Source organism: Pinus tabuliformis, chromosome 6 (genome assembly GCF_031772625.1).
Source record: "Pinus tabuliformis cultivar Carrire ecotype Pingquan chromosome 6, CPIR1, whole genome shotgun sequence".
In the NCBI taxonomy this organism is placed as follows: Eukaryota; Viridiplantae; Streptophyta; class Pinopsida; order Pinales; family Pinaceae; genus Pinus; species Pinus tabuliformis.
The window spans coordinates 337,208,676-337,222,064 of record NC_142292.1 but is presented as its reverse complement, the minus strand read 5'-3'; the positions used below and the strand labels follow the sequence as shown (position 1 = coordinate 337,222,064).

Below are 13,389 nucleotides of genomic sequence, written 5' to 3'. Positions count from 1 at the left end.
TCTAGCACACACATAAAAATATGACAGTTATTTTTGGCCAAAAGTCCCCAGAAAAACCTAACTTGGGAAAACCAGTGCAACAACTAAGGGTTTTATTATTATGCAGTAGTGAGAAGTTCTTAGTGCAATCTGGATGCCAAAAACTGGCTATCCCGTAAAGAAAATACTATCAAAAATAATCTAAGAGAAATTACCCACTTCAGGCAATTCCGACACTGCATTACCTCTGAAAAGAAAGTCGTCCAACTTGTCGAAGAATCTAAGGCAAGATGACATTAATGATTCTTCTAACTATGATAACTGCTTGTGATGTCTTTTTATTTATTAGGATTATCTTCTTCTTATTATTATTATAGTGTGTTCTTCAATCATCAAACAACTACCAAAATAAGAAGATCAACAAGATACAAGTACACAAGATGTAGGCTCCAAGCCAGGAAAAATCTCTCCTCTTGAGAGGAAAAACCTTCAATCCCTTCTTATAGATTCTTTATTGACGAATACCAAGACCCTTGACTAATACTGAAGCCCATCCAAGACCAAGATCAACTTCTCAAGAATGTGTTTGCTTCATTGCTTTCCAAACCCAGCAAAATCTCTTTCGGCAACTCTACTTTGACCCCCAGCCACAACTTTTTGGCTCTAACTGCAGATTTTCAACTTCGCCCCCTCGACTGCAGTAGCTACTTCGCACGTGTGAGCTAGAATTGCTTATTCTTAGCCTCCAGCTACCTCGCTTGACCTAATTTGACTTCTGGATCTAGAAGGGGACTTTGTTGGTCCTTCCTTCAACTCTTTTTCACTAGATCAAACCTCCACAACGAAACCCTAGCCCGACAGCAGAAACCCTAGTGAAAAGCTACAAAATTTCAGTCCTCTTCTTCGCACGTGTGGAGAGAAAGAGAGAGAGAGGAACTCAAAACACTTCTCTTTCTTCTTCTATCTTCTTCGCTTGCCCTTTTCTGTTTCTTCCTTTGCATGAGAGAGAGAGGAATGCGTGTATCCAAATGAGGTCGAATTGACTTCTATATATAGGTCTCCCAGGGGTATGAATTCCAGCTTCTAGGCCGACTTGACAGGCTGGCAGGCCGACTTGGTCTTGGAAGGCTCAATAAAATACAAAAATAATTCTTTTTACAATTTACAAGATGCCCGATGGGGTCTTCATATTATGACAATGTCCCTATTTGACTTCTTGACCTAGGACAATCCTAGAAGCACTTTCAATTAGTGCTTGACCTATAAAACAAATTTCTTGGGCAAGAAACCCAAGCTCAATAATAATAATAATCATTTTTCTTTCTTTTACAAAATACAAGAATCAAAAGTACATTTCATATTTATGAAGACCGAACCTAGTTACACTTTCTTCAACACTCCCTCTTAACTAGGGAGGTATTCATAAATGGTACATGGCTATTCTCAATACTGAAGAGATCTCATAAGAAGAGTCAGACTAGTAATCCATCTGTATAGCATCACTATAACCAACATTGTCATATAGCAAGGCATTGACTAACAACTCTATCTCTCAATAGATCTGAGCACAATGTTGGCGAGACCAATGATTATAGGCACCTTCGTTTATTGTTAATTTATTTAACAATTTATCTGCTACGACAAATATCAAATAATTCACACTGTGATCTTCAAAAATAAACCGTGGATGAAAAATAGTGCTAGAAACTGAGAAAATCTAGCACACACATAAAAATATGAAACAATTATTTTTGGACAAAAGTCCTTGGAAAAACCCAACTTGGGAAAACCGGTGCAGCAGTTAAGGGTTTTATTATTATGCTGCAGTGAGAAATTTTGAGTACAATCTGGATGCAGAAAACTGGCTATCTTGCAGAGAAAATACTAGCAAAAATAATTTGAGGGAATTACCTCATTCCAGGACATTCTGGCATTGGACTTCCTCTAAAAAGAAAGTCGTCCAACTGGGCTTGTGCAGGCTCTACGTCAAGCTGAAGCTGCCTACCAGACGTGTTGTCTGAATCGTCTATTAATCAAGCTGTCCTGCCGGCTACTGGCTAGGAAAACGCTTCTGTGGCACTCTGGAACCTCTGCCCGACCTCTGGAACTGAAGACGTCTTCCTTCTTCAACAAATCTTACTGCCCAGTGAAACTTCTACGTTGCCTCTGCGCAACTTCCTGGAGAAATTTTGGCCTCCCTAGAAATGCACTCACTGGATTTGGAAAACTTCCTCCAACCTTACTTTCCCCACCCCTTACGCTCTTCCTTCCTTCTCTGGCTTTCCGACCACTGCTGCTACTCTCTGGAAATCGAACTGCCAAGGAAATCGAACCCCACAAGTATATTCTCCATCTACCAATTGACTTTTTATAATCCTCTGTTGGAGCACCAACGATCAAGATTAGAACTTAATCAAGGGCCCAAACTAATTCCCTATCGATCCATGTGAGTTTCTGGAGAATTCTCTCCTTATCTCAATTAATAGTGATTAATTAATCATATTCCCTAAGTTTAAACTTAGGAAATATTTAAAAATGGCTAATAATCTAATTGAGCCATCTTTATGTGGAATTTCCAAAAATGATTTCTGGGTTTTGGAGATCTCATGTGTTTTAGCCTCTCCACAAATTTTCAAGACTAGAATACCTCTGATGCTACAAAAACTAACAAATGACACCATTATTTTTGGACAAATGTCCCTGGAAAACATAATGTGGGAAAAATGGTGCAGTAGATGAGGGTTTTATTATTATTATGCAACAGTGAAAATATGAGTACAATTTGGATGCCCAAAACTAGCAATCCTCGGCAAATAATTTGGCCAAAATTATTAGAGATAATTTTCTCTCTCTTCACGAGCAACCCGACACAACCTGCTTCAGTAACTAGCCTCCAAGAACCCTTGTGCATGCCTCTGTGCAATGCTTGAGCAAACCCTCACACACATAACCTGAATCTGCTTTCGATCAGGTTGTTTTGCCTGCTACTATTATTGGAAGTGATCCTTTGGCTCTCTGGAAAATTTTCCTGGCCTCTGGCAACTAAATCGACACCCTGCTCAGCTACATCGAATTGTCTCACTGACGTTGCCTACGTAGTCGCTATGCAACCTCTAGTGTAATAAATCAGCCTCTTTGTTGTTGCCTCTCCGGAACTGGAAACTCCTCCGGAATCACTATCTTTGCTTCCTCTCTGCCACTGCGTCCCTTCTAGCTCGAACTCTTCTTCTTTGCTCTGCTGCTATAGTTGGATAGCTTGATTTGCCAAGGATCTTGACCTCCCAAGTGTGTTTTCCATCTACCCATTGAGTTGCTCTTATTATCTCTCACTGGTGAAACAACAACCATGATTAGATCCCCATCAATGACTAAGATCATCTCCAACTCGATCCATGTGAGTTTCTATAGAAATCTCACCTTTTGCAATTAGTTATTGTTAATTAATTACCTTTCCTAAGTTAGACTTGGGAAATATTTAATTATTGATTAATTAACTTAATTGAGTCATCGCTAGGTGTTTTCTCCTAAAACTTTTTCTGGGTTTTGGAGAGCTAGTGTTCCTTAGCCTCTCTGACCAAAGTTGAGACTAGAACACCTATGCGATGTTGTAAAAACTAACAGCTACCCCATAATCCATGTCAAATGCCTGCCTTCCAACATGTGCTCTTTCCAAATGGGAGAGGAAATAGATGACTAATGCAGGTGGCAGAGATATGAATAGCACATCGTCATCGACTAGTAGTGCCTGTCAAGGGCTGCTGGCTGGGCGGTTGGAGTAGATGATGGGAGAAAAATTTCTCCTATGGGGCCACCCACTTTTGTTGGGTAACAAGAAGGATAATGGAAAAGAGTCCATATGCATAAATATTACATAATTACTAATTGAATGAATTAATACAATTAAGTCTTCTAATGCTATATTTATATGCATTGACTAGTCACGTAAGTGAAGGATTGTGTCCCTTAGTTTATCATCATCATTATTATAATTATGTAAGTTTTATTGTAATATTCCTAATTAGCCATGGCTAATTGGAATATTCGATTTTGCTCAATTTTGCCTTCTATAGTTATTAATAAATAAAAAAGTGAGGAAAGGGGGACATAACTCACTTTATGAATAGTCACTCCCTAGTAGCACAACGTCGTAACATAAAAGGGGAGCCAAGGGGGCCCAAGGACCACGTAGAGAAGGGGCCCACGTAGACACTTGGAGGGACTGCGAAGATGAGAAGGAACACGTGGCAAGAGAGAGGCTACGTTGGAGGAGGTGGCCTTAGGGTTTTCAAAGAAGCCAACGCTATAAACAAGAGAGGAGCCTCCTCATTTTGATCATTCAATTATGTTGCATTTGAGCTAGTCACTTCGACTTAGAGCACGCTGGCTGTTTAACCTGTCTACAACACTGTTTAGTGCATCGAGTGTCTCCGTTCGGAGATCTCACGCTTAGCCCTGAGGGACTTCGAGTGCTTGCTCAGGCAAGGTAGTTTCATCAGTATTTTGCAGGAGGAGCAATTTCTAGAGTTGAGGAGGAGCTGAGTATTTTGATGACTGCGCTGTCTTGAGAGGGGAGGACGCAGTTCTTTTGGTAGGAGCTCTGGATTGGGTTTTTGTGGAGGATTTGAGCTTGGAGATTGAGTAAGGGATCAGCCCTTGCATATTGGAGGATTTTGGCAGAGTTTCGGGAAGAGTTTTGGAGGATTCTATTTAGGAGCAGCGCAGAGCCTTGAGGGATAGCGTAGATCCTCAAGGGGGTGATTTTCGGGGGTTAGCTATTTTAGAAATGCTTTCTGGGCTTTTTTAGGTTTATTGAGAAGAGGCTGATTCCAGAGTTTCAACATTTTTTGAGGGGAACAGCCCTGAATCTTCATTTGATTCCAACAGTAGCAGCAGCACAGCAGTTCTCCAGCAGTTTGGACATAGTTCAGAGAGAGGCCATTTTCTTACTATTCTGAGTGTATTTCTTCACTTGCCTTGTATGTCGAGGTGCTATCTTTCTAATCACCTCTTGTACTCTTTCCATTACTCAGTATAATAAAATGGCTTAGCATTTCTCTCTGCATTTCTCGAGTTTCTGCTTATATTCCATGTATGCATTATTGTATGTTGCATTACTGTTATTTCTCTGGTTGGAGTTTGCTTGTGTTTGAGGGATATCTCCAATAAGGGATATTGCATTTATTTATATATTTCATATTGATTACAAAGTAGCTACAGTTTGTGAGTAGCAGTAGTGTGTGAGAAAACTGGAAGGTAGCAATACGCAGTAATACTTAAGGAGATTTCTTGAATTTCATTTCGGAGTGTTATCCATTAATTTTTATTTTTGGTAAAATAATGGTATATTTATTGCAAAAGGTCAAAACTGTTGAAACATTGCATTCCAAATTCTGAATTCTGCTTGGATGTGATGACACACTTCGCAAACATTGATAGACTAGAAATAAAGATGGCCAAAATGGGCAGATCACATCCAAACAATTTTGAAATTTTGAAAAGGCACTAGTCTTTTTCTCTTATTGGGTGAAAATTCACATGACTTGATATGCTGGGTGTCTTGTTCCTTTCACTTTGGTTTTAGTGCTACCTTGATCCTCTGGTTCTTGATGGAATTCCTTTAAATTTGACTGATTTTCACTGCATGGAAGGGATAGATTCTTTTCCTTCAACTTCAGTATTTGGGTATTTAACCTGTTGATGCTCCAAAGAGCTTTGATATGGAAAGTTGGGTAACTCATTATTGTCCATTGTGCTGATGCTGAAGATTTCCTGATTCTTTGGCATAACACAATCATCAGGCTGAGAATTGTCCTTGATTTCTGGATTTGGATCTCTAGCCGCTGCTTCAATTAAACAGAGGCTCTTGTCCAGATCTTATCTCTAAGTGATCTTTGCTTCTTGGAGTGCTTTTAAGGGCATGATGAAGCTCATATTGGTTTCCTTGTTTCCTAAATTTTGTGGAAAGGTCCTATCTGTCTCAGAAGCTTTTGTTGTTGCCCACTATTGGCTAATTACATACAAATATTTCATATAAAAATGTATAATTCAATAATCTATAGCATACAAGTTATCCAAAACAAAGTTTAAAATAAATTGATTATTTGAATCAAGAGGGAGATTATATTTCATATTTTATTTTAACTGGAAAAACTGGAAATGCATCTTGAATGTTTGGAGAAAACAGCTTCTTTGATGGATTCAGTTTTAGTAGTTCTTGTTTCTGTTGAATTATTTTTCTTTCATAAAAGCCACTGTATTCTTCTCTTATTCTAATAATGCCTTGTAAAGTTGAAGTTTTATTGATTTGGTCATTGGTTTCATGTTTTCTAACTACTGTCAAGAAACTAATTAATTCAAATTGCAGATTGCAGATGCAATATTTGAGAGAGTACTTCCTCGATTTGCTGGTGATGACCTTCCAAAAACAGATGCGGGCATTCTTTTATCTGTGGCTGACAGGTATTTAAATAATTTCTTGTAAGAGCAACACTTGACAAAGTTGATGTAGTGCTTTGCGATTACTGTTAACCACCCATGTGGGTGACCCCAAGGAGAGATTTTTTCTCCTATTTTTTCAGCTTGCCAGCCAGCAGCCCTATCATGATCCACTGATAGTCGGTCTCATATGCCTCTCAGCCACTCATTTTTCAGTGCTTTCTTTCATCTTTCCTGCTGATTCGATGATGTTCGGTCATCTATTGTGAGGCACACTAAGCATTTTTGTATTCAAGTGCTTTCATTTAATGTTTAATAGCATTCTAGTATGGATCACAGGTTGAATTGGATGAAAAAACACTTGATTGTAGACTTGTTCCCTTGCTTCACCTTGATGGTTATCATTTTCCTCCAGGCCAATGTGATCTTCCTTGAGGCTTTTCTTTCACTATCTAGGAGGGGCACCAATAGGAGGCTCTGATTGATGTTGCTTGTCCATGGTAATCCATAACTCTTGTCATCTTCCCCATGTATCGACATTCCACGTTTGGGTTGATTATTGTTTATCACCAGTATTGGTTCCCTCTTTTCATCAACATTGAGTAAGGGCCTGGAAACTTTTTGCTAAGAGGTTGATGCAACAGAAAGAAAAGAAAAAGTATGAGCCATATGTTAAAATGCCAAAGATGGGCAGGGAGATTGAAAATGCATGGACACATGCCTAACCTGAGCTCTGCCCCCTCATTAGTCCCCACCCAGTTCCTGGCTAAGTCATGAGCTATCTAATTGAAAGAAAATTTGAATATCCCAATCCAATGAACAAAGAATTGTTTCATCTTTAAGGGCTCAATAATGATGTTAGGATATTCCGACACATAGGAAATAGTTAAGTATAACTTGCTCTAGTGTAGAGTTAGGTAAAGTGTGTTTCTTTACTATGTACTTTTGTAACTTACAATCCGACGGTCACGATATGTTCTAGACACGAAGTGATCCGACAGTTCATTCTCTCCTCGGTATTACCGACACTTGATCCGTGACTTAACACTCGATTGGTCCATGATCTCTATTTAAAGGGCATGGAGAGTCATTTGTAGGGTAACTGTTGTTGAGAGAAACTTATGTAAATTTTCATTCTTTTATTAATAAATTCCCTGAAGTGGCTGCATTGGCTCAGGCCGTGGACTGTTTCCCTCTTTGAGGGTTTTAACCACGTCGAGAATACTGGTGTATTGATCTATGATTTGTTTGTGAGCGGTGTCCTTTGGTGTTCTGTCTGAGGAACTTACCCTGTAAATTCCTACATAGTATCAGAGTTATTTGAGGGCTGCATCCATTGGTGATCCAAATCTGAAGCCGGTACAACTGCATCCGACTGTCGTTTCCTAGATCTACTGTTTCTGACTGCTTTCGGGCCGAGAGGACTGCTCTATTGTGTTAGGAGCATCTATTCTAGTGAAAAACCCCTTTCGTTTCATGCGAAAAAGGTTTCTGGTAGCCCTAGCTACGTCATTTTTAAGATCTGGAGGTATACAGTCTTTATTTGCAGTTCTAGCTATTCATCTCTCTATTTATTTCGGTTTATTTAGCTCTCTGTTTTTTATTACCAGATCTATACCTTTCATTTCTGCATATGCTCTTTGCCTTGCGACTCTATGTGATTTGGGCAAATCAAAAACAGAAAGGAAGGATTTTTCTCATGTGTATGCTCTTTTCTGCCGCACTTTAGTGTGATCTCGGAAAATCAGAAACATAGAGGAAAATATTTAGTTTCCGGCTAAAGCTAGTTTCAAGCCGTAAGGTTTGTTTTTTTTGTATGTCTGTGTTGGGTTTTGTGGTTTTTGTTTTGTAGGCAAAAGGAGCTTTTTCAAGTAAGCATGCACCCCAAGCTTTAGTGACTAAAAAAAACCCCTTCCTCTTTTCCAAAAATTACTAACCTTTCAAACTAGCTCACTTGGTCCAAAGTTACTTTATGAGAATATAGGTCTTGAGTTCAAGTCTTTCTTTTCGTTGAGTTACTTTTTCAAAAAGCACATGTAACTTATGTTTTAAAGTTACTTTATGTAAAAGTGTTTTCACCCATTATAAAAAGTGAGTCACTTATAATTCTAAAGTCTCTTTATTTTTTATTTAAGTTACAATTTAGTGGGTAGCTCATAAAGTACCATTGTAAAAGTGACTTTCACTTATTTATAAAAGTGAGTCACATAATTTTTTTTAACTTGAGCTAAATAGATTAAGTTTGGAAAAGGGGGGGATTTTTTTTAAATATAACATTATCATTCATTGCCGCACATTCACGCACTTCGTCGGCATCTTCAACAACTTTTCTTCAAAAAGCCATAACTTCTTCATTCGAAAGCCATTTTTAAAGGCATTATTTTTGAATCAGCCTAATTTTTCGAGATCTTTCCATTGGAACAATTAGTTTCAACATCTACATCTTCAGTTTCTGTTAAAATGGAAAGTCCATGCCAAGTTATTCTTGACAACACCAACTACTTCCAATGGTGGTCCTACATTGTGGATTTACTTAGAAGTAAAGGTCTTTACAGAATAGCCTCAAGCCAAGAAACCAAACCTCAAGATGAAGATAAGGCAGCCAAATGGGAAAATAGGCAAGATCAAGCACGTGGGTTGATAGGGATGCCTATTTCTCTAGACCTTAGATTCCATATCGTAGAACTTGATACTCCTAATGAAGCAATGAAACAACTCACTAAAGTTTTTGGAATTAAAAATGAACCCATCAACTCAAAAATGAGTTGCTTACATTGGACCCCAATAATTTTTCTTCCATTGAAGATTTTTTGTCCAAGTTCAAGCCCCTTAGACTTCTCTTGGAAGGTATTAAGGTTAAGAAAGAAGATGGTAGCCTTATCTATTCCATTCTTACTAAGTTGGGACCAACTTACTCTGTGTTTGTTTCCACTTTCCATTCTACTAGAGAAGCCTTTATTTCTCAAGGACAAGATTACAAGTCCCCCTCTTTTGATGCCTTTTGTGATTCTTTAATAAGAGAACAAGAAAAACTCTTATATCTTAGTCTTCTTAATCTTGGAAACTCTTCTAAGAAAGCCTTAGATGCCCAACAACAACCAAACAAGGGTCGTAAGAAATTTCAGTCTCAAAATGAAAAATCATTTCAACAAAATGATAAGGCAAATAAAAACAAAGGGAAGAAAACTGATAAACATTGCGACTTTTGTAATCAAGATGGGCACTTAGATTCCAAATGCTTTGAGAAGACAGAAGCCTTGGAAGCAACAATGAAGAAGCATAACATCCATTTGGAGCACTCTTCAACTTCAACTTCATCTTCAGGAATAACACTTTCTGCATGTGGTTGCTAAGCATCTTGGTCTGGTTATGCACTAAATGTATCTTCTTCTTCTCATTCTCATGAGTGGTTCATTGATTATGGAGCTTTTTATCACATGGCCAAAAACAAAGCCATGTTTTCTTCTTTAAATGATTGTAACACCAAAAATATATATGTTGGTGATGATAGATCTCTTAGTGTTGTAGGTGGTGATAAAAGTACTCACCAAAAAGTGTTACCCTTTAGGGATATAGAAATTTGGGGTGCCTAGTGAAAACCCCCACAACTCACCAAAAAGTGTTACCCTTTAGGGATATAGAAATTTGGGGTGCCTAGTGAGAACCCCCACAACTCAACCAAAAGTGGTACCCTTTAGGGTAATGAACAATTTCCCCTCCTCAGTAACTTGGTGTGAAGGCCCTCAACAAAAAGTAAAAATGAAAACATGAATACTCGGAATTTCACAATTCTGTTGGGACGGGCTAACATCCAGCTAGGAGGGGCTAAAAGCCTCCGGCCATGCATGGCTCAAATGCTTTCATCTAACATCTTTGTTCTGCCTGTTTTCTCATCAAACATATTTGCAACAATGGTCAATTTAATGATGTATTATGTGTTCCAACCTTATCCTACAACCTTATATCTGTATATCAGATAACTCATTCAGGTGAAGGTAAAATCGTTGAATTTTCACCTCACGATGTTGTAATTAAGGACCTAAGAGATCCTAGACAAATTTTAGCTACTGGCATTGCTGATGATTCTACAAGGTTGTATAAGTTTAACAACTTTGGGTCATCAAATCTTCCCTCGGTATTTGTTGCTCATAATGATGAAGTGAGTGTTATCACCCCAAGAAACTCTTCTAGGTTGTATCTCAGAGATGCTCGGGAACATTACAAACTCAACAAAAATGTTGGAAATAGGTGGATGAATGGAAGGAATGATGCATATTCAAGCCAGATAACCACTTCTACTATGCTTAACCCCAGACATGGGTGAACACCCCCAGACTACAAGGCTTTAGACCACCAATTACTCACAGTTTGAGGATTAAATGAACATGGAGAATACTCACACCAGCAGATGCACAAGACCATGTGATGGTCGGCTGCAACCAGTAAAGAGGTCTGCAAATCTATTTCCTAATGCACAAACAGGATGACAACTCTCTGGCACTAAGTAAACAGAAACCTGCATAACACATTCAATGATACATACTAGATTCTAACACAGAGGTGGGATGACAGCCCCTCTAATGCTAAACATCAAGAGCACATGAAAAATGCATAACAGGCATAGCCTAGAACATAGCAGAAATGGAAAGTGAGCAATTAACAACAAAAAAAGCTTGTATTAGCTGAAAATGAAGACCAGACGCTGCAGGTATCATAGTAGTTACAGTCTCCAGAAGTTGAACCTTACATCAAAACAACAACCATCAACCTTCATTACATCTTGTTTCTAGGTATATATAGAGGTTGATTACAAAAATACTCTGCTATCCTATGCGTGGAGGGGTCATAATGGACCACCAACCACATTAACTGTCTAAAATGGGCCTTTGCTACGATCTGTTACTTCAATGAATGAATTTGACATTCTCTGGTACTTTGTTGTCCTTTCCTTCTTCGGCCATCCTTTCTGTTGAATGCAGTGGTTGAGGAATAACTGCGCTGGGTACTGGTAGATCGCTGCTTCTGTCCTTCGGGTGCACGGCATGGCCAGGGGTGAGGATTGCATGGCGGGTGAATGATCTGGTCAGCGGAGCAGGATCGGTCGTCGGATCGCGTAGATCGATGGTGGAGATAGTTTTGCAGGAGGAATTGGGTGGTAGCAGGAGCGGGTGGTCGTGAGCCGTTAGATCTGGACGTGGCGGATCCAACGGTCAATCGCATGAGAAAGGTGCATGGGAGTTAACACGCGGGGAAGGTACAACGGGTGGTAAGCGGTATATATCACACCGCATTCGGAGGTGGGTGGTATCTGTATATGGGCTAGCGATCCAATATAACAGTGACGCGTGGCGGATGGGACCGGCGGCAAACCACTTTCCCCGCGGGTTATGTTAGTGTCAGTCTTTCCAGCCTTCCCCCAGTGATCAAATATGCTCTTACAAAGTGGTCTCAGAGTTTCCAAGTCAAATTTTGTCATTTCAAAAAGTTTTCAAGCAAAATTTGGTCACTAAGCATTAGGTCTAGGGTTTGCTTTCAATCCTTTCAAAATTGCCCAAATGTCAGTCCATGTCATCATTCAGCTGAGTGTATCATCATTCAGAGGGTGGTTATTATCATATTAGGTTCCATTGGGTCATGTTACACCTTATTCATGCTTCAGTTGTGCCTAGGCAAGGTCATTTCCCTCTCCTAGGGTTTTGAAGGCAATTTCTTTTGGATGGTCAAATCACCGGAAAAACTTGTTTCCTGATGTTCATACACCTTCCCCTATCCTTAAAGTACCTTATCAAACACTTCCCATCCCTTAGATCCGCCAAATTCTTCATTTTTGCACAAACCCTAGTTTCTAGCTACAACCTGGCAATTTTCTAGGTTGGGCCTGTGTTTTGCCCTTTTGGACCCCTTCCCCTTACTCAAATCTCTGAGATTCCACTTTCCCCTGCTTCCTAACATCCCTCCCTACTTCCAAAAATTTCCCCAAGAATTTAGAAGCCCCCTATTCCCTTCATTTCGCTCCATTTCGACAAAATTCCTTGTTTCACACATCGGGACAAGTCGCACTCAAATGATGTTCCAGAGCAATAAAAGATGAATTTTGGAAAACTGAGAGAGGTTTTTGTCCACAACATGCCAAGGAAGAAAAATCTCCTTCACTTTTTGCACAGGTGTCATGGTTTTAAAGAAATGTCAAAAATACCGGCGAGAACGAAGGTGCTCCAAGGACGGTTGGCCAAAGCACTAAAACGACGGAAAAGGCCCGATCCACTCCAAATTTTGGCCAAAGCCTCTTTGAATAAGCATGGTACTTTATTGGGGACTCTCAGCCCAAATTTCAAGAAATTTGGAGAAAATTTTGTCAATTGTGAATTTTTTGTGCCATTTACAGGTTTTCTCCATTAACGGGTCTCACCCCCCGCGCGACCCTTCATCATGGAAACTCCATTTTGCAAAAACTCAGCATTTCCAGATTTGTCATGAGAAGTTACATATGCTCATCAATGGACTTGAGATTTTATGAAGTTTTAGGCCTCCAGAAAGTCAAAAAACAAGCAAAAAATGACTTTCTGCCACATTTTTGAGTTGCAGAGAGCAGTCTTGGGAGATTGCAATTTGGAGGGGCAAATGACCACCAAATTCAGAAATTCCAGTTGGGTTGGAAAGTAGACTCACAGACCTTTCCAACAAGCCTACTCTTGCTCAATTTGGACACCGGGAAGTGCCCCAAAGGTGGTCGCAAAGGCGCGTGACCCGTCAGGCAGAGGTGCGCGACTCGTCAGGCAAACTTTTCCAAATTTCAGTGTACAGCTCAGAAAAACGCAGTTTGACCCTGTTTGACTTTTTGGGGTGGATTATTAGGCTCTTTGATGTAATTATTGTACTTTTATGACACTTTTACTCTTATGTACCTCTTCTAGAAGATTCATTCATGAAAAGGGTAAATATTAAATGAATGAATTGGTTTCCTAGCTTATAGAG

At 39.4% G+C, this 13,389-nt stretch overlaps 1 protein-coding gene across 8 annotated transcripts in view; it reads left to right on the top strand.

Moving 5' to 3' along the window:
• EDD1 (glycine-tRNA ligase) overlaps nucleotides 1-13,389 on the top strand; it is a 508,476-nt gene that overhangs the window by 340,197 nt on the left and 154,890 nt on the right. For all 8 annotated transcript variants that reach the window (XR_016256845.1, XM_089415669.1, XM_089415674.1 and 5 more), the window contains one exon: nucleotides 6,344-6,438. Coding sequence is in view for 7 of the 8 variants with exons in the window: in XM_089415669.1 (XP_089271795.1) it covers nucleotides 6,344-6,438 (95 nt within the window). In the remaining variant the exon portion in view is untranslated. The remainder of the gene's footprint in view (nucleotides 1-6,343; nucleotides 6,439-13,389) is intronic.